We start from the raw sequence: 22,135 nt of genomic DNA, 5'->3' as shown, positions 1-22,135 counted from the left end.
TGCATCTTAGATTTCTATTAAACACCATTCTTCCCAGAATTGATGATACGATTAATTAAGAAATCTTATCTAATATCTTAATTTACTATTGGAATCCACCTAGTGTGACAGGGGAGATAAGTCTCACTCACATCTAAAGAATTTCATGTAGATTGGGTAATTCTGCAATCACATTGAAATTTCAAAAAAAAAGTACAAGTACATGTATAGTCTATCTAGATTCATCGCATACACGCAACTGGAAAATCGAATCGAATTAAAGAAATCGGAGGTAATTTTGAAATGCGTTTTTCTGTGTATTTCGCGCGGTTCATGAAATTTGATTAATTACTTAAACCATTAGTGTTTTATCGTTTTTGATTGTAGCAAGTTCATGTTTGGCGTACAATTGTTTTATGTTCAGTGTAATAAACGAAATGCATCTAAATTGGAAGTCAGATATGTTTGGTATTTGTTTGGACATTTTTAGTGTATCTGAAGTAATCGAACCAAAAACAGAGGGCACGCAGTCCTCAAGTTTTCATTCGTGGCTGTTTCAAACATATAAACTAATCTTTTAATCCACTAGATATTGAAAACGTTTATTAGCATACTTATTTCTGCTTTATAAAGCGTTAGAACAGTGTTTTATAATAAAATAAAGAAAATATCGTATGGATTTGTCCTGTAAATGGCAAAAACAGTAAGAAAGAAAATAACTTAAAATTAAATATCGTGTCAAATTGGTATCTTCGACCGATCATAGAATTATAACGTGTACACAGACATTCAATTCTTCGTACATTGCATGCTATGCCATTAACTTTTAACTTTTAACATTTTCCAAAAATGTATATGACCGAGAAAAGTACAGGATATCTCGTTTTTTATTTTCGTTTCTTTTCCTTCTCAAAGGCGAGAAAGCATAAAAAATCAAATGAGATTGAATTAATTGACACTGATTGGCTTATATACCCTAACAATCGGTCGGAAAGCCTCGAAGCCGGCTTGTTACATATAACAGGGACATATATCATGATCCGAATACTTTAATAACAGTAACACTTAACAAACAAACGTCATTCATTCCTCGTCCGTGGCGAGTCCGGCTATTTAGGACTCACACAACTAAATCAGCCAATCAGCTGGTGTTTCACCTGAACTAAGTCCCTGAGGAAAATGTGTTTCTTAGGTTTGTAGCTGTTTTCCTGAATAAATAACATATGACATGGGTACTTTCTATATACTGTACGAGAATAATCAAAAATATACACTCCTACTGAAAATAGAATGGCGTAGGATTCGAGGTGTAAAAAGGCGGGAATTCCCCAGGTGGGGGTACCCCAGTGTACTGTTAATGTCAGGGTTTCTGTCTTTCGAGTACCCGTGTGCTCTAATATGCCATTAAACGTATACAATAACAACATTTATCCGATAGAAAAAACTTCAAACTTTAATTTGATATAATTTTCACATCATTTGAACTTCAAACGAGCGAGTAAAGGGATGAGGTCACTAGTAATAACATATAGTAAATTATTTAGTTGTGTGAGTCCTTTATCTAGCATATTTCGAGGGGTGCCAGGGTTAGGACTACGCATTTACCCCTCTTCCATAATGGGTCGTCTCGCAGGAGACCTCCTTCAAATAAATGAAAGTCTTGCAATAATTGGTTCGACCCGTACAATGGAGATGGTTATCGAACTTTTACAAATATAGGGGAATCAAAGGACTGATCACATAGTTGATGATGTGTTATCAGAACTTTCTCAGTTTGTGATGATTGATAGGAGTTTTTCGAAAAATTCAAGGTAAAAAATCCAAATGTTGCTATTTTTGGATCGATATCATAGATTTAAATCATAGGGGACACATGTAAGACGAAAGACGCATTATTTGTCTTTACACAGAAATACATTGTGTATACAAGCACGAATATTGATCACTGAAATTTACTGAGTTTATATATCCTTGGCAGATATAAACATTACGAGAAATACATTTCTAAGGTTGAGGAATAAGTGTGCGCCTCTAAGTTGTTAGGTGTTACGTGGTTTTAATATTTCTTTCTTTCTTTCTTTCTTCATTGTATCAATTTCCCACTGCTGTATTTCACAAGCAGAATCTGTACATGACGTCACATCAAACGATGGCGGATATGACATTACATGAAATCATATTGCATGGTGACGGGCTGGACGGTTCATGACGTCACATTAAATGTGGCGGATTCGACGGTACATGACGTCATGTTAAAGCATGGCGGATTCGATTGTACATGACATCACAGTAAATGATGGTGGATTCAACAGTACATGACGTCATGTTAAAGGGCGACAGGTTATACGAAACATGACGTCACATTAAAGGTTGGCGGATAGAACAGTAGATGACGTCACATTAAAGGTTGGCAGGTTGGACGGTTCATAATGCCACGTTAAAGGATGGCTGGCGGGTTGGACGGTCCATGGCGTCACATTAAAGAATGGCGCGTTGGACGGTACATAACATCACATTAAAGAATAGCAGGTTGGACGGTACATAACGTCATGTTAAATAATAGTGGGTTGGACAGTACATGACATCAAGTTTAAGGGCGTAGTGTGGAGAAGGAATGGACCACATTCTTCGGTAAATGTCCATATCTTTATTTAGCACAAAGGGCAGCTAAGCACTTAGCTTAATTTATGCATCGGAAGGCCTGCACATTTCCAAATTTTCGTATTATTTTGCTAAAAATTATACACGAGTTATTTCCCTTTATAACTTATATTTCCATACATACTTATCTGCCCCTGTCAAGCAGCTAGGAATTATGGGTAGCAGCTTTCGACGCGCGCCATTAAAAAAATGTCAACAGAGTTTTGTAATTTGAAGTTTCTACTATTTTCATAAGTTTTTTAGGCCTTCACACTTAACCCACCCACTTCCTCCCCTGATTCTTTTATCTTCTTATTTTATGTTTACTATATTGAATGATGTTTCACATGCCTGTTTGAAAGCGGAGTTTGGCAACCCTTTTTGGGCAACCCCCACACAGGCTTTTGTTGTAATTGACTACCATTGCCATTTTTAGATGTTTATTTTTGGACGTTTTTTAATTATTGTGTTATGCTATGTTAATTTTGTATTGTTAATTTGTAATATGTTTAGAATTGATATTAAATGTCACCATATGCCATATATGGTGGCCATTTTCAATCTATACATTCTTTTTGTTGTCTGCGACAGGACCGAAGATGCATAAAGAGGGATTTATGATTTCCTGTAGATTCACATTTTCATGTACACGTATTATCAAATTTATGTTACTCAGATTCGTACTTAAATCATGAGCTTTAATTAAGAAGACGTTGATAAAACTTTTATATAATGTACCACATGATCTGATGTAAATAAAAGAGCGCATTAATATAACATTCTACATGTTTGGTTGTTTTAGAGATCTAAACATTGATTTCAGATCCTATATATTTAGTTGTTATTTTGGCTTAACATTTATCTCAGATCCTACATGCTTGGCTGTTATGGAGACTTTAACATTGATCTCAGAACCTACATGTTTGATTGTAATGGAGACTTTTACATGTATCTCAGATCCTACATGTTTGGATGTTACAATTATTATGACTTTAACATTAATTAATCTCACCTGCAGGTATACAACTAATACAGTTATAGGATCACAGAGAAAGAGACAAGATCAGCACCATTATATCCGAGTGGTTAAGGTGTCCCGACACTTTATCACTAGCACTCCACCTCTGGGTGGCGAGTTCAAAACCTTCGTGGGGCAGTTGTCTGGTACTGACCGTAGGCCGATGATTTTTGGTTTAAACAGTATTTTATTACCTAAATATTTACACCATGAGTCAATATATACAACAATTTAAGTTCAGGGATCTGGCAACAAGACTACGCTCTTATTTGAAGCCATCTCCCTATGATATGATATGATTTACAAATGTGCTATACAAATTAGTTTACTGATATAATAGTAATTACAACAAATGCTAAGATCAAATAACAAGACCGACTATGATCATTATGGTAATATAGGTTCTTTCAAAAAGAGGAAAGATATTCATATAGATACATGATAGTTGAGAGGGAGAGTGAAAAGGAGAGAGAGAAAGATAGATAGATTGAGAGGTGGTTTTTCTCTCGGTACTCCGGCTTTCCTCCACTTTCAAAACCCGGTACGTCCTTAAATGACCCTGGGTGTTAATATGACGTTAAACCAAACAAACCAAACCAAAGCACCATTATACAAACCAGTTATCAAGTTAGGGTGTAAACGTTAGTCTTAAAGATCACAAAGCTGAAAAATGAAATCAATATATTTAATTACAGTACGATATTATTTATTTATTTGTTTTTATATATTAATTATTTTTTCTTTTGTTTTATGCAATAAATGCAGGAATCATTTTGCAGACAGTTTTGTTCCACGTAGTGTGCTGACGTCATTGATGTGATTCTCGGGATGTATATCCGCTCCTGATATTTACTGTACAGCCAAATACACCCGTATCCTTCGGATTTCCAATTACATAGCGCGTCACCAGGAGGAACAGATACATATATTAAATTTACCGTCGGAACATAAAATCACCGTGGAGATCCCGACCTTAAATCTGCTCCTCAATATGGTGGAGTACAATGATTGCTTTTTTCCCGGTATCTAGGGGAAATCCAAAAATACATTATTATACTTACAATTGGCAAATAGGCTTTGCTAGATCATTGGCATCCTATTGCTTACGAATATACATAGAATCCGAACTCTTGTTTCAGTGCAAAACGCAAACCTTCGAACAATAGACGTGTAAAACTATTGTCGCACATACTTCTTACGCTGTTTCCGTGGTTGCTATAAATCTATCTCACAGGGTGTAGACCAAGACAGCTGGCACGTGCTATGATGCTACTCAAATAACGTAACCTCATCGTTTTATGTGGCGTAGCCACGTCGTGATAACGTTATCAATATCGACGCACATTTCACTGGACAGTGGTTTGGCACATTGAAAAGCTTTCACACAACTAAACATTTGCTCTGTTTTAAGTATGTGAGAAAAAGAATAAAACGCGGGTCTGTTTCAGGGACAGTGCTATCCCGATCCTCTGTCGGCAAGCCTCGTGTTGACCAGCCAGACTCTTACACTCGGGTTGAGCTATCCCTGTCCACGGATTAGACCCATTGTGGTCGTCTCACCCTGACGATGTAGTTGGAGCGATATTAATGTTAAACCTTTTGGATTAAGAGCACGAATTTTGATACATTTTGAAAACTGGCCATGACTGCTTCTAATATGCAATTTCCGATCGCGATATTACTTGCGTTTTCCGCTCGAGTTATCACCCCTGAAATTCAACCCTGGGGAGGTAGCGCGCCAACGGAAGGCAAGCTGTTCTATATCTGCTGTGCCGGGCTACAATACGGCAACGAGAAATCTTGATAAATTCCTAAATTAACTATGGGTAGATGGTGTAAAATTCTTTTCGCTGCAAAACGGAAAAAAATGTATATTCGGAGAAAGTAGACCTCGCTGATCATGACTGGCCCCGAACAAAATAGGGCAAATTGCTGTCGTTATTTTGTGGACGTGAAACCCTCCAAAACGTGTCCCTTCCCAACGTTGTCCTCTGACATTAACTGGAGCTTACCGACATGTATGTGGTGCTTAAGAAGCATTAATATTTCCTATTATTCAGTATATTTCTTTGTGTACTTGGTTATCAAGATAAAATTATCGGTATTGTTTAGGTCTCTGTAGGTAAAATGTCTGTAACTACAAGTGAAACCGAGATGTGTTACGCAAGTCTGAAACGCACCAAGTTAATAATCTTTACTTCTACTGGGTCCCTGTATCATGTATTCACAGTAAATATAGTGTTCTGACCATCGGAAGTGAATTTTGTCTCTTTTTTCTTGATCAGAAGGGGAGACAAACTCGGAAATTGCGTATTGAATTGAACCTTCAATAATCTACTATGTGTGTTAAGACTTATCATTTTGATAACTAATGTTTGGTAACTTTCCTGTGTATACAAATGTACGTGTATAAATAAGCGTAGCCATGGAAACACTTTCAGAAGGAAAATATATAGTAGGTAAAAGGAGAAATTAGTATATATGTATTTATATATTTACATATATAACAGTAATACTATCGAAAACTTTAAAGGACTTCACAATATGTTCGCCATCAATCACTTCACTATTTGGTCAGAGGTAAGCAAACACAATTATTATGTTTTGAATACTTGTGAATTCTCCTGAGCCAATAACAGCATATTATTTTACCCCTTTCTCCTTAATCGAAACGAGGATCCTATAATTTCATTTTTTGTAAGACGTAATACTGTAAATTCAATTAAAAGCTCATTCGCACGCTCAGATGGTGCCCTTGAGTATAACTACTAAGCTTCGAAATTGGGGTCAACCAATACCGTGACATGTTCCTTATTGGATCACTTCCATGTTTTATTGTTTTACATACCCCTGAGGAACGAAGCTCTGCTTAGTGATTACGGTACATGGGCATTAAGGAAATCAAAACTCCATTGCCTAGTGGCGAAAGTACATAACGAGCGATGAAGAACGCGTATCTGGAATGGTGTCCATTCCATCAGGCTGGTTATTCCCAGTCGTGTTCGTGACGAAATTAAGAATTATTTCGAGACCCTTATGGCGACCTACAATCTATGCAACAGCCGGAATCATTGGTTAATTTGTCATCATAATAGTGTGTTGATGAAATTGAAACAAAGGGAGTTTATTTTCCGATTTTGCAGCTCACTGAGCCTTTCCTTGCTGAGTAGTCATCATTGAGAAGCACGCTACCGGGAGTGATTGCTACTGTACCTTTGATCTCTGATTACCCAAATACCCAAATGAATCCAAGAAGTCTGTATTCGAAAACGTAATTTATTACCAACATCAAACACAAAACTGATTCTTTTTTTATCTTATAGTATACTCATTTGATAATTTATGAACGTATTTTAAAGACACGCAAAATGATTCATCTGAATTTCCTGTTGCCATTTTTCGAACTAATTTCAATGAGCTAGAACTGGACTAAAACTTCTCCAAATCTCCAACAATGAGAGTCTCAAGTGGACAGCGATGCATTGCAATTTTATAATCATTACTTGACCTGTATGAAATTTATTATTAAAGTCATATTAAAGATGATAATTAGATTGTGTCTTTTGGTGACATCCTCTGATTTAGTGTTTCCCTCGTTGTCTTTTTTTACCATTGTCCTGTTACTAGTTTACGGAACTTCTATAGCACAGTGAAACCACACATTTACAACAGACGTTCTTCTCCGAACCAAAACTAGAGAGCGGTTGACAGATTTATGAAGAGAATGCCATGCAAACAAGCATTAAATGGAATGCGTCATTAAAACACCATCACAGCCGAGCATTGATCCATGTAAATAGAATCTTGTTATAAATTCCTGACACATTTCCTGCGTATTGACATCTCACACAGCTGCTAGTTCTCGGCGCGTTTATTATGCCGCGCAATTTAATCAGACCTGTCACGAATGATAGGTTATTTCATATTCTAAGGATTCGGTGAAGAAATGTGACGATATTAGTATTATACACAATTCTTCATTAGATATACACCCAAACACTCAGGAGGTGAAATAGTATTCTTTATTCACTCCTCTGTGATAAATAATATGTATAAATACTCTCACAAGGGAGGCGAGAGAGATTATCATTCTACGGAGTTCATTGACTTAACCGACTTGAGACTTGACCGACAAAGAACTTTTAAAAAGGTAATCAGTTATCTTATTGGATCATTTGTCATCGTTTATAATTAAATAATCACCAGGACTGAAATTTGTTACTGATGTTGTATGCATCATCTGCAATATATCAACCATACTGACTTGTTGACATAGATTGGTAGCTAAATGGCTACCCAATGGTTGTTAAACTCCCAGTTTAACGACCACGCCTACTTATTATTCTCTAACAAGTTATTACATCACTAGTAAGGGACGACACAGTGGAATTAGATATAGTAACGCCAAGGACGCAGATGTTTTCTAGACATTAGAAAGTGACTTTTACAATACGTCTGGTGCGAGTGTCTGTGACAATTCCGTTTGTCTGAGCGATCACCATGGACAGTATGTCGACATAGTGGGTACTCATTATCCCTTCCGGACGTCCTCGATCTAATGAGACCTTCATACGAATGTTCAAAACCGAAATGCAATTCTCATGAAACTTCATACAAATGTTCAAAACTTGCATCCAATTCTCATGAAACTTCATACAAATGTTCAAAACCGACATTCAATTCTCATGAAACTTTTCACAAATGTTCAAAATCGGCATTCAATTCTCATGAAACTTCATACAAATGTTCAAAACTTGCATCCAATTCTCACGAAACTTCTTATAAATGTTCATAATCGGCCTCTAATTATCATGAAACTTCATACAAATTATCAAAGCCGGCTTCTAATTCTCCTGAAACTTCTTACAAATGTTCAAAGCCGGCCTTTAACTATCATGAAACTTCTCACAAATGTTCAAAGCCGGCTTTGAATTATCATGAAGCTTTTTTTTTTTTACAAATGTTCCAAACCGACATATATGAAGGTCAGTGAAGTCGCAACTAGTTTAGAGAAACCTTCCTTCAGTGCCTCTAGCTGGTGACAAGGAGGTAGACAGCTGACAGGAAGTTGTAGAGGGATAATTCATGGTTGGATTTATGTTCGTGTCTATTTAATCCTTTCATACTGGGAAGCGAAACCTTGTTCTCTTGGCAAGAGGTGAGTGGACGGTCCGCTGTGCCATCCATCACCTTACAAGTCACTTTATCGTAGTTAGCTGAGGTCGTCACACATTTCTCACCTGATGGTATATAACCTTTGTTACGTGTCTTAGATGTAGGTGTGACATCAACCCATTATTTAATTTGAAATAATTGTTCTGTCTCTTAAAAGGTTAGTTGTTTGTTACAATAAAAATACTTTTACTATTTACTATACCATTGAGATGGTTTAAATATTGATCATTTTGTGTTTATAGTTCTGGTACGACCACCGATACCTACACTTATATATTGTGTGCGAGTTAAGTTTTAAATAACAATCAAGTGGGGTTGACATTCTATTTAAATAGCATCGACATTTTAGTTAAATGGTGTGTGACATTTTGGTTATTTTAATAGCTTGGTTCAACCCGTTTTAATGTTATAGACATTCAAATTTATCTATGTAAAGGTACACCGTTTAAGTTTAATAGGCTATCATTTAATTATGTATAGTTCAACAGATTTAATCATATAGACTTTAACATTCAGATTAATAGCATTTTAACACTATTACATGTAATTTAAGAGACTTTAATATTAAGATTATGTATAGTTTAAGTTTTAATTATATATACTTTAATATTCAGATTATGTATAGTTTTACAGTTTTAATTAGATATACTTTAATATTCAGATTATGTATATTTTTACAGTTTTAATTAGATATACTTTATAATTCAGATTATGTATAATATTACAGTTTTAATTAGATATACTTTATAATTCAGATTATGTATAGTTTTACAGTTTATAATTAGATATACTTTAATATTCAGATTATGTATATTTTTACAGTTTTAATTAGATATACTTTAATATTCAGATTATGTATAGTTTTACAGTTTATAATTAGATATACTTTATCATTTTGGTTATGTACATGTACGTTTTGGTAGATTCTTACTGTTGTGTTGTTTTCTCAGACCTGATATCCCAGCTGAAGGAATTTATAATTTAGTACATCAAGCCCTCAGCCTTGGCGCGCTATTGGTAATTCACACTGCACTTGTTACTTTATGAAATAATGGTCGACGTCTTGTGCATCATAATGAGACGGTTCTAATCAATTGTCAGAGGTGCAAAGTTTAAGTGAAGATCAAATGTAACATTAGAGAGTTCCATTATCTCGCTAATCGCCTGTCACTAGCACCGCCAGTCCTTCACAGTTTGTTTACAATTTTTATCGGCGAGAAAATTTCCATCTTTGACGAATTTTCCCTGAAGCAGATTCCTTCACGCGTTGTAAAGTGTTTGGCAGCTGTTAAAGACAGCAGAATATGAATCGCACAAGTTATCTCTGCAGAATAAGATAAGCAGTGTCACTTTAACAGGGCTGCAAATGAATTCAATAAAGACTAGCACGCAGATATTCTGGGACGTTAGGAATAGTCGGTTGTACATGTATCACACTGTTATCTGAGGCGACTAATGTGGACCGTGGAACATATATTGATGCCACGTTGTCAAAGCAAAGCGTCAATATTCTGACATTCACTAGATGGCGCTTTGGAATCAACTTTATTTTTATGTTATATATAGTGTAATATACCTAACACTTAGTTTTACCCATAGTCTGTGTATATCACTGCGTGTGGCTCTGACAAAATCCAAACTGAACAAAAACCAGGACTGAGACGGCGATATTGTGCTTAGCGGGCAAATGCTGTTCTAGATTGCTTCTTTTCGTTTTGCCATAGTGCTACAGGGACAGATACATTATTGGATTTTTATACACGTATATAGTGTAAAGGTATACCATTGGGAATGCTTTGAGATTTGGTGAATATTTTTAAACAGCAGTTAAGTAATGCTAGCGTTAAAGTGTCGGGACACCTTAACCACTCGGCCACCGCGGCCCCTTCGATGATACACGACAATTACCGATAGAACACGATGACACATTTTCTTTTTCAGGTTATATATATAGAGAATAATGAATGGTTTCCCATTTAATATAACATATATTTCAAGAGTATGACAGAATATCGATATTTGCACGAGTACAAAATATCGAAATATTCTGTCATACCAGTTAAATATATGACAGTACTGTATATCAAACGAGAAACCAGTCAATTTTCTTTTTATTGCATTTTATATACTTAAAAGCAAAATTAAAAGCATCCGAAAATTAATAACGTCAAAACGTGCGGGAATCAGTAACACACTTTATGACGTCATCTATATGTGCATGAATAGCTTAGGTCAAGAGAGAATTTTGTCAAAAACTTGTCTGAATATTTCAGAAATACAGAAAATAACCAATTTATCCATCTTCGATTCGATTGAAAAAATCGGCAAGTTTCAATGAGGTGAATACAAAGGTTCACTGTGATTGGTAAAAAACGAAAAAACTTTTTTATTTTCATTGCAAAACTTATATTTACACTACACAATCTTATATTTTCAGTACAACATCTTATATTTTCACTGCTCATCGCTGCACTGAAAATATAAGTTTATTTCTCTGGCAAAAATGCAATAAATATATATATAATCCCACAAAAAAATGAAGAAATTATCGAAGATGCTGTTTAAAAGAAATTGTACATAATTATGTAATATTCTCAATTAATGTGATTTATTGTGTTTGTATACGGGGTTAAACATTTATAGGATACATAATTCAGATTGTTGATTTTATTGCTACAGTGTACTTGCTAAAACTTTATTGCAATTTAGAACTGATATCAATTTAATTGTTGCCTTAACACCATATAAAATTATACGAGGATTCCCTAGTAGGTCTGAAAATTAGCGTCGACTCGTTTTCGGAATCCTGACTTGTGCGTAGATGGTATAAATCGTCTTCACATTAGCGCGCTCTGAGACAGAACTAAACCTTATATAACGGCGAATGACAATAACTGTCACCCCAATAACACTTCTGTGTTTGTGGTAATGGCCGCTCCACTTTGCTTCATTACAACTTCTTTTTAACCCCTGACGTTTTAATTTTCACCTACACTTGGTTTTCGACTGTCGTAAGTTTGGCCGTTTCCTCTCCTTCTTGAACGACATTAACAGTAATGCATTTGGCGAAACTCCGCTAACTGACGTACGGAGGCACCGAGGGATTCACACATGACAGTCAACTCATGTCATATATAGTAACAGAGGCGGTTCAACAAAAGTTATTCGCGCGAAGGCAGTTATTACGGTCTAAAGTTTTTAATTCAGTAAGATCAGATCACTCTTTATCTTGGTCTACCACATTAAATTTTTTTCGTTATATAAAGTTAAGAGAACACCTTTTAAGTAAATGTCACCCCGCAACTCCGAGTAATGACTGGAGGTCTAGGCATATCCGATGGGTTCATTTACGCCTGCAATCATTACCTCGCAACTCAAGTTATATTGGTGACGACAGAGGACGAAAGCTTGTGTAGAAGTATATGGAACTATTTAAGTCATAAAACAAAAGGAAATCTATCCGCACAGTTGACAGATGTTAGTGGTGTAATACACCAGCCTTGTTTGGTAGTGATAGCTGTCTAGTCCTCAAAGTCTTACACAAAGTTTCAATGCACAGATTCATTGTTCCCCGAGTTACCCATGCTGTACCGTTGTTACGGAATTTGTCGCTGATGGGGTGTAGAGGGGTTTAGCGACTGTTTTCATACTAGCGTTGTGCAATAAAGACTGTATCGTTACCGGCAAGACAGCATATCACTAACCGGCTCCATCAGCACGAAACACCTAATTTCAAAGATTGAATCTGCCAATACCAGTTAGTCGGGAGAGGCGGTGGAGGGTTATTTGTGTTGTGACTGTTGGTGTATAGACAACTGTACATTACCTATCTGGCTGGAACTACGACTTGTAATCATGTTTGAATCCTTTATTTCAGTAGTGTTGGCGGTTTTGGAGAATACTAGCAGCGATATAGTAGATACACCTATCTTTGACACTCGTCCTGAAAATGTGACAGTTTTAGCTGGAGAGACGGCGACCCTACCTTGTCAAGTTGATAGCCTCGGCAAGAAATATAAGGTAATGCTTACTTATCTATGTTAGTCAACTTATTCCTTCAACTTTACTGGACTGATTTTATTTAGATTTTCTTTGTTTTACTTTTAACAACTACTTAGAGAGTGAATGGCTTTCTCTGACTAGAAACTTTACGAAGGCTAGCGAATCAATAGTATCATCGTATTACAAAGTGTGGTACAAAGTTAGATTGTTTATAATGTACACTATTTATTTGTGATTCTTGCACACTAAAATCCTTTAAGATTTAATGTCATTTTCTGATTTTTCGTATCTGTCTCGTGATACGCTTTCATGTCTGTAGATTTATTTTCGTGTCGAATAGAATTATCATAAACTCTGGAAAATAACTTCATATGAAAATACTTAAGAACAATTAGTGTGCTGGTTAATATGTTGGTCAGTTGGCTATCCTATGGGCGATAAACTGTATAGTATTGTAGGATAATAACGTCACTGTGTATCTACAGAATCAATGTTTTCATCATAAGCATAAATTAATTACACACGCTAAACGTGGTAGATACTAATAATGAAAAACTGAAATCTGAATTTAAAGCGAAAACAGATGTATAATAATGTCAGTCAGTTGTTACAATAATAAAGATTAATTCTTCAATAGAAGTGTAGGAACAAAATAATGACGTCACCTAATGTGATAAATCGGAAAAGGAAGATAGTTTTGCTCATTTTTTAGCCTTTAGCGGTTTGCTTATCCATAAAACGAAAGATCCATGTGTTAGTTAACAAAAGCAAATTCAAAGCCGCTTGTTATGAAATAACCATATTCGTTAACCCAGGTATGATAGCAGGAAAAACAGGCATAGGCCAGGACGTGAGGCCCTCACGTACATATTGTATGATTGGGGTTTCTCGTATACTGTTCAGGGGGTATTACAGAGCCAAGTAACATTTTGATATGATCTGTTGTCTCCAGTAGCATGTTGGTTTTAGGAGAACGTTGAGGGACTATATTGTAATCGCTTTGTGATTACATATACTTACGTACCCATTGTGTTTTAGTATATGTCCCCAACCTTAATGCATGTCAGAACTAAATTTCAACTGATCACAGTTCACACATACACACTTTGTACGGTGTACTTAAACCGATTTAATAGAGCTTTTTTCATTGAATCAGAGGGTTCACCAGTCTAAATCCGGGAAATGCTGAAATCCTTTTTTTTATTTGATGAAATTGATAGGAATGTAAAAACTTTGGTATTACATTATATGTAGTTGGTACGATCATATGGCGGCCGCGTCTGACAGTAAAATCTTTACCGACTGCGGGGGCAGTTTGAGGGACTAGTAACCCCCCCCACCCCCCAACCCCACGTGTAAAATCATACTAAACTGTAACATATCGAAAACGTCAAGTTTTCTCACTGTCTGATGTATCTCTGTAGCCATAAGGTTATCACTATCCAGACAACGTAAGCTTGTGATATAGCCACTAAGGGACCAATTACCAGGGATATTTCCATGAAAACCTTTCTTTTGAAATAATAATAAAAAAAATTCCATCCATCAGAAATAAGCACGTTTTATAATATATCTCCTTTATTAAGATTTGACTTGCAGCATACATTTACGTCTACCCATTAAGTTTGAACTAAATGCATGCTTTTGATCGTGGTTTACAATGTTTTAATATTGGATATCTTTTCCCAAACTTTCCATGTGTTTAAACCAATAAAAAAACCACTTTACGTTTTGAACGCCAGACATATCAAATTGCCTTCTCTAACATTGTCACATCGATAAACTTAATTAATAAATTTAGTTGTTCTCGGCCATACCAGCCAAAAAATAGACCAGTCATCATTAATATCAGTCATCAATAATACCAGTCATCAATAATACCAGTCAAAACATATACCACTCATCAATAATACCAGTCAAAACATATACCACTCATCAATAATACCAGTCATACATAATACCAGTCAAAACATACCAGTCATCAATGATACCAGTCATCAATAATACCACTCATCAAAAATACCACTCATCAATTATACCACTCATCATTTATACCAGTCACACATTCAACCAGTCATCAATTATACCACTGAACAACTATACCACTCATCAATAATACCACTCATCAATTATACCACTCATCATTTATACCAGTCCTCAGTTATACCAGTCCTTAGTTATACCAGTCCTCAGTTATACCAGTCCTTAGTTATACCAGTCACCAGTTATACCAGTCCACAGTTATACCAGTCACCAGTTATACCAGTCACCAGTTAATCCAGTCATCAGTTATACCAGTCCTTAGTTATACCAGTCCTCAGTTATACCAGTCATCAGTTATACCAGTCCTCAGTTATACCAGTCACCAGTTATACCAGTCACCAGTTAATCCAGTCATCAGTTATACCAGTCACCAGTTATACCAGTCCTTAGTTATACCAGTCCTTTGTTATACCAGTCATCAGTTATACCAGTCATCAGTTATACCAGTCACCAGTTATACCAGTCATCAGTTATACCAGTCATCAGTTAAACCAGTCATCAGTTATACCAGTCACCAGTTATACCAGTCACCAGTTATACCAGTCACCAGTTATACCAGTCACCAGTTATACCAGTCCCCAGTAATAACAGTCACCAGTTATACCAGTCCTCAGTTATACCAGTCCTTAGTTATACCAGTCATACGTTATACCAGTCATCAGTTATACCAGTCCTCAGTTATACCAGTCACCAGTTATACCAGTCACCAGTTAATCCAGTCATCAGTTATACCAGTCCTCAGTTATACCAGTCATCAGTTATACCAGTCATCAGTTATACCAGTCATCAGTTATACCAGTCCTCAGTTATACCAGTCCTCAGTTATACCAGTCATCAGTTATACCAGTCATCAGTTATACCAGTCCTCAGTTATACCAGTCATCAGTTATACCAGTCCTCAGTTATACCAGTCCTTAGTTATACCAGTCACCAGTTAAACCAGTCATCAGTTATACCAGTCATCAGTTATACCAGTCCTCAGTTATACCAGTCATCAGTTATACCAGTCATCAGTTATACCAGTCATCAGTTAAACCAGTCATCAGTTATACCAGTCATCAGTTATACCAGTCATCAGTTATACCAGTCCTTAGTTATACCAGTCACCAGTTAAACCAGTCATCAGTTATATCAGTCATCAGTTATACCAGTCCTCAGTTATACCAGTCCTTAGTTATACCAGTCCTCAGTTATACCAGTCATCAGTTATACCAGTCATCAGTTATACCAGTCACCAGTTAAACCAGTCATCAGTTATACCAGTCCTCAGTTATACCAGTCATCAGTTATACCAGTCATCAGTTATACCAGTCATCAGTTATACCAGTCATGAGTTATACCAGTCATCAGTTATACCAGTCACCAGTTATACCAGTCACCAGTTATACCAGTCATCAGTTATACCAGTCCTCAGTTATACCAGTCCTCAGTTATACCAGTCATCAGTTATACCAGTCACCAGTTATACCAGTCATCAGTTATACCAGTCCTCAGTTATACCAGTCATCAGTTATACCAGTCATCAGTTATACCAGTCATCAGTTATACCAGTCACCAGTTATACCAGTCACCAGTTATACTAGTCCTCAGTTATACCAGTCACCAGTTATACCAGTCACCAGTTATACCAGTCACCAGTTATACCAGTCCCCAGTTATACCAGTCCACAGTTATACCAGTCACCAGTTATACTAGTCCTCAGTTATACCAGTCACCAGTTATACCAGTCACCAGTTATACCAGTCATCAGTTATACCAGTCATCAGTTATACCAGTCCTTTGTTATACCAGTCACCAGTTATACCAGTCACCAGTTATACCAGTCCTTTGTTATACCAGTCACCAGTTATACCAGTCCTCAGTTATACCAGTCCTCAGTTATACCAGTCCTCAGTTATACCAGTCATCAGTTATACCAGTCACCAGTTATACCAGTCCTTTGTTATACCAGTCCACAGTTATACCAGTCCTCAGTTATACCAGTCCTCAGTTATACCAGTCATCAGTTATACCAGTCACCAGTTATACCAGTCCTTTGTTATACCAGTCCACAGTTATACCAGTCACCAGTTATACCAGTCCTCAGTTATACCAGTCCTCAGTTATACCAGTCACCAGTTATACCAGTCACCAGTTATACCAGTCACCAGTTATACCAGTCATCAGTTATACCAGTCATCAGTTATATCAGTCACCAGTTATACCAGTCACCAGTTATACCAGTCATCAGTTATACCAGTCATCAGTTATACCAGTCATCAGTTATACCGGTCCTCAGTTATACCAGTCACCAGTTATACCAGTCACCAGTTATACCAGTCATCAGTTATACCAGTCACCAGTTATACCAGTCACCAGTTATACCAGTCACCAGTTATACCAGTCCTCAGTTATACCAGTCATTAGTTATACCAGTCATCAGTTATACCAGTCCCCAGTTATACCAGTCCTCAGTTATACCAGTCCTCAGTTATACCAGTCATCAGTTATACCAGTCATCAGTTATACCAGTCCTCAGTTATACCAGTCACCAGTTATACCAGTCCTCAGTTATACCAGTCCTTAGTTATACCAGTCGCTAGTTATACCAGTCATCAGTTATACCAGTCATCAGTTATACCAGTCCTCAGTTATACCAGTCATCAGTTATACCAGTCATCAGTTATACCAGTCCACAGTTATACCAGTCGCTAGTTATACCAGTCCTCAGTTATACCAGTCCTTAGTTGCCAAGTTTATCAACTTGAAGGGTAGACTCATATTCCATGGGGTCTCCTGTGAGACCATTTTTCTTTCATTCTCTCACAAAAAATATAGCAAATTCTATTTCATATTTCACAGATTGTGCCGTATATCACATCGCAGACGATAGTTGTGCGGGCACCATGATTATTACGTCACTGTCTAAGTGTTAAATCTTAGTGTAGAGAAGAAGGGTAAAAACTAACAGTAGGCGTGGTTTTAATGGTCGACTGCATTGTGAATTCGGGAATAATAGAATTTTACATTTCAACCCTCGTGTAAGAGTTTAGCTTGCACGAGGTTTGCCGAGTATTGTACTTAAAAAAGTTGCTGTGAATTTTGTTTATAGCGCCATCATGAAATGGTGCGTCGAAATTCAGAGAAGATATCTAACAATGTCTTCAGCAATACCAGATATATTTCACTAGTGGGGCTGATATTTTGATATTTTTCACTATTGCGTAGCACGTGTGGAATATATCAAAATATCAGCCACACGAGCCAAACTCCTACATGATGGTTGAGATATCCTTGTTCGCGGAACAGACCCATGTTTATAATTTTTCTAACATACTTGCAAGCAAATGTCAGTATTTTATGAAAATTTTCCATCAGGCCATCTACAATATACCGTTGAAATGTGCGTCAAAATTGATGACGTCATCATTTTCGAGATTATTACTCAACGTGAAATGTTGTTGTTCCGTTATTGTGAGCAGCGTCATATTGCTCATTCCAGCTGTCTTTACCCCTCTATGTGATATTAATAGATCTTTCACCCCCTTGGGGTGATTCATGGGAATCTCAACCCGAGGGGAAATATTCTTATAAGCCTCGTGTTTGGCAGCTTAAGTATCTTACCCAGAGGGTTGATATTCCCCTGTCTCACTTCCATTGGGGTGAATGCTTTTTTTTTCTTTCCCTGTTTACCCTCTTATGTATCTAATATGGCTTGACATCAATGCAAGACAATGTTGACGTGACGTGATTACGTGACGTCGTTACATCGCTGCCATGACGTCATACAATTGTTGAGAACGTGCAAAGAGCGCGTGTATATTGTCTTTTCCCTTGGGTGAGATAAGAAAATTTCACCCCGGTAAAACTGTGGATGTCCCTGTCCAGGGTAAGAGAATAATATAATCTTACATGGGTCTGTTCCCTGGACAGGGATATCTGTACCCGAGTGTAAGAGTTTGGCCAGTCATCACGAGGCTTGGAGGCGAGGGTTGGAATATATCCTTGTTCGCGAAACAGGCCCATGCAAGGAAATGTTTACGGGACGTGATTGATATTGCCGACGTGACGTCATTGTACTGTTACCGTGACGTCAACAATACCATGACACCACGGCAACAGTACAATGACGTCACGTCGACAAATTCAATCACGTCACGTCAACATTTCCTTGCATTGATGTAATGTCAATATTAGATACATAAGAGGGTAAACAGGGTAAGAGAAAAATAATCATTCACCCCAATGGAAGTGAGACAGGGGAATCTCAATCCTCGGGGTAAGATAATTAAGCTGCCAAACACTCGGCAAGCCTGGTGTTTGGCAACTTAAGAATCTTCCCCTCGGGTTGAGATTTCCCTGTCTCACTCCAAAGGGGGTGACAGATTCTATTAATCATTTCCTTAGCAACCACGGGATAACCCTGAGAAGTATGTAAAAATCCCCTGTCTCACCTCAAAGGGGATGAAAGCATTTGAGAACTACATATTCCTCCTTCCCTATGCAAATGTTTACTGCAGTGTCATTATATAAACCTAGTTCAGTTTTGGGTTGTAACACTATGGAGCAAAATGAGTATGACTCCGAACGTGGGGTTCATGTTAACAATGCAAATCACACTTAACTCTCGTTTAGACGTGATAGAAAATGTAGTAATCACGCACTCTCACAATCTGTAGCCTATCGACTCGAATGTCCAGTATTGTCTCACTATCGCCTGAAAGTATGCAAGCTGACATGCTTGACAAAAGATTATTTGTACCCATATGATATAATTTCTCAAATTTCAACAAATAGCTGGACGCATTGTAACGTAATAGAGGAAACCGAAATGTGTCTTGTCCAGCAGGTGACCAGCAGTTGGTAGGAGACTCGTACTAATCGAACACCTATGCGTTTCGTGTAAAGAATTGATAAAAATAATTCGGTGACTTGTTTTTACTTTTAAATAACTAATATCGATATTTTGGTTTTGATATTTGAAAGGTTGAGAAAACTTAAATAAAAAGTTCTCAAAGCTTCTCTGGAAACGAAACGGCCAATTATTACGAATGGTATTCGACAAACGATTCCCTCTGGTGCTGGAAAGGCAAACTGTAGAAGATCAAGCCCTAACCATATTAAATTATTCCACCACGTACAGGTACTGGTGTTTGAAATAGCCGAAGAGATTTGGCATGGACGGCCGTTTTAAATAGTGAACAGCCAGGGTAAATAGTATAGTAAATGGGGAGGTGGTTCTCCCATTACCAGTTAATACAATCTACATTTAAATGTCAAGAAAGCGGACAAGTGACATTTCAAAAGGTTATCCTTAAGAATGCCATTACTTGGAAACTTTATCCTTTCTTCACAGAATAACTATGTAAATGGCGTTTCACCGATATTCATCTACTGTAAACGTGGAAATTTACGCGAGGGGGAAATTTACGGAGTCCTTTTGATCGCGAAAATTTCCCCAACACATATTATTTTGATATCAATTTGCATAATCTCGAACTACAAACGAAGGTGGAACGATCGCGAAAATTACCCCAACGCATATAGTCTACATATCGAAATCGCAAAATTAACCCCCTAGTACCATACACGCGCGTTAGTAAGGCTTATATGTTTTATAAAATTTGGTTAGTTATGTAGCCGGAAGTTCAGAACAGAGGGTGGTATTCTATTTGCGTTTTCCCTTGGCATTCGAGTTAATTGTAATATTTGTATTATTGATATTTTGATTTCGGAATGTTCTTGTTTCCGTTTATCAATTTATAATGCTATTCGTTCTTTTCTTTAACACCGATTTGTTTTATGATACATTAAAAAGAATATAGATAAAGGGAATTGATCAAGGGGAAATTTTATCTCCTTTATTGTTTTCATTATATGTAAATGACTGCGAGATGCAATTTTTAATTGATACAAATGTAACTGTCCATCGATAGAAATTCAAACTTTAAATCTGTTTCTACTGATGTACGCAGATGACATGGTGAATTTTTCAGAAACACCAGAAGGCCTACAAAATATGTTAAATTCATTAGAAGTATATACAAAAAAGTGGGATCTAACAGTCAATACAAATAAAACAAAAGTACTTGTATTTAGAAATGGTGGTATTTTGAGGAACAACGAAAATTGGACATATAACGGATGTCATTTGGAAATTGTAAACGAATTCAATTATCTGGGTATTTTGCTAAATTACAATGGGACTTTTAGAAAAACACAGCAAAAAGTAGCAGATCAAGGGAAAAAAGCTTTATTTTCAATTTTGAATGTATGTCGTAAAAATTATTTTAATACTGAAACTCAACTATCAGTTTTTGATACATATGTTAACAGTATTTTAAGTTATGGTTCAGAAATATGGGGCTTTCATAAAGCGCCTGATGTTGAAAAATTACATACTTCATTCTGCAAACAATTACTCGGTGTACGGAAACATACTTGTAATGCTATGGTTTATTTAGAGCTAGGTAGATATCCATTGACATTATTAAGGACATTTAGAATTTTTAAATATTGGATAAAAATAATAAACACTGATACTTGTATTTTAAGATCATGTTATAAAGACATGTTAGAGCATAATGATAAATGGGTATTAAATATCAAGAACGAATTATATAGAATAGGCCTAGGCTATATATGGCAAACATAAATTATTGACAATATTTCTTACATTGTAATTAAAGACAGACTTTTAGATATTAACAGACAGGATTGCATAGAACAAATTAGAACATCTTCAAAGGGATTTTTGTATACATGTCTTGACAATGAATTTGGTATTCAGGGTTATTTGAGAAAACCATTAGGGAAAGGGTACTTAAAAGAAATTACTAAAATTCGACTGTCAGCTCATGATTTAAATGTAGAAAAAGGTCGTTATCAAAATATCCAGCGACATTTGAGAATTTGTTCTGTGTGTAATTTAAATGATGTCGAGGATGAATTTCATTTTATTTTGAAATGCCCATGTTATTCTGATATTCGTAAGAAATATTTGAAAAGTTGCTATTTTAAAAAACCAAGTATGTTGAAATTGATACAATTATTTTACGGGCAAAATACCAAAGACTTAGAAAAATTGGCCAAATACATCAAAGTGGCAAATGTCAAAAGAGCTTCTTTAACATAGTTATGCTCTCCGAGTATATTGTCTCTGGCACGAATTCATGTTTTTTGTGTGTTTTGTCTGATGTTGTCAATGTTATGTTTGTATATTACAATGTATGTACATGTATATGATACTGATGAGTCGGAAGACTCAAAGTCAATAAAGAACTTGAACTTGATTATTCT

At 36.4% G+C, this 22,135-nt stretch overlaps 1 protein-coding gene across 1 annotated transcript in view; it reads left to right on the top strand.

Moving 5' to 3' along the window:
• LOC117333829 (opioid-binding protein/cell adhesion molecule-like) overlaps positions 1-22,135 on the top strand; it is a 157,110-nt gene that overhangs the window by 90,935 nt on the left and 44,040 nt on the right. Inside the window, exon 2 of the mRNA XM_033893244.1 lies at positions 12,693-12,832. Within this exon, the coding sequence (XP_033749135.1) occupies positions 12,693-12,832 (140 nt within the window). The remainder of the gene's footprint in view (positions 1-12,692; positions 12,833-22,135) is intronic.

Source organism: Pecten maximus, chromosome 9 (assembly GCF_902652985.1).
Source record: "Pecten maximus chromosome 9, xPecMax1.1, whole genome shotgun sequence".
Taxonomy (NCBI): Eukaryota; Metazoa; Mollusca; class Bivalvia; order Pectinida; family Pectinidae; genus Pecten; species Pecten maximus.
This window is presented reverse-complemented; position numbering and strand designations above follow the sequence as displayed.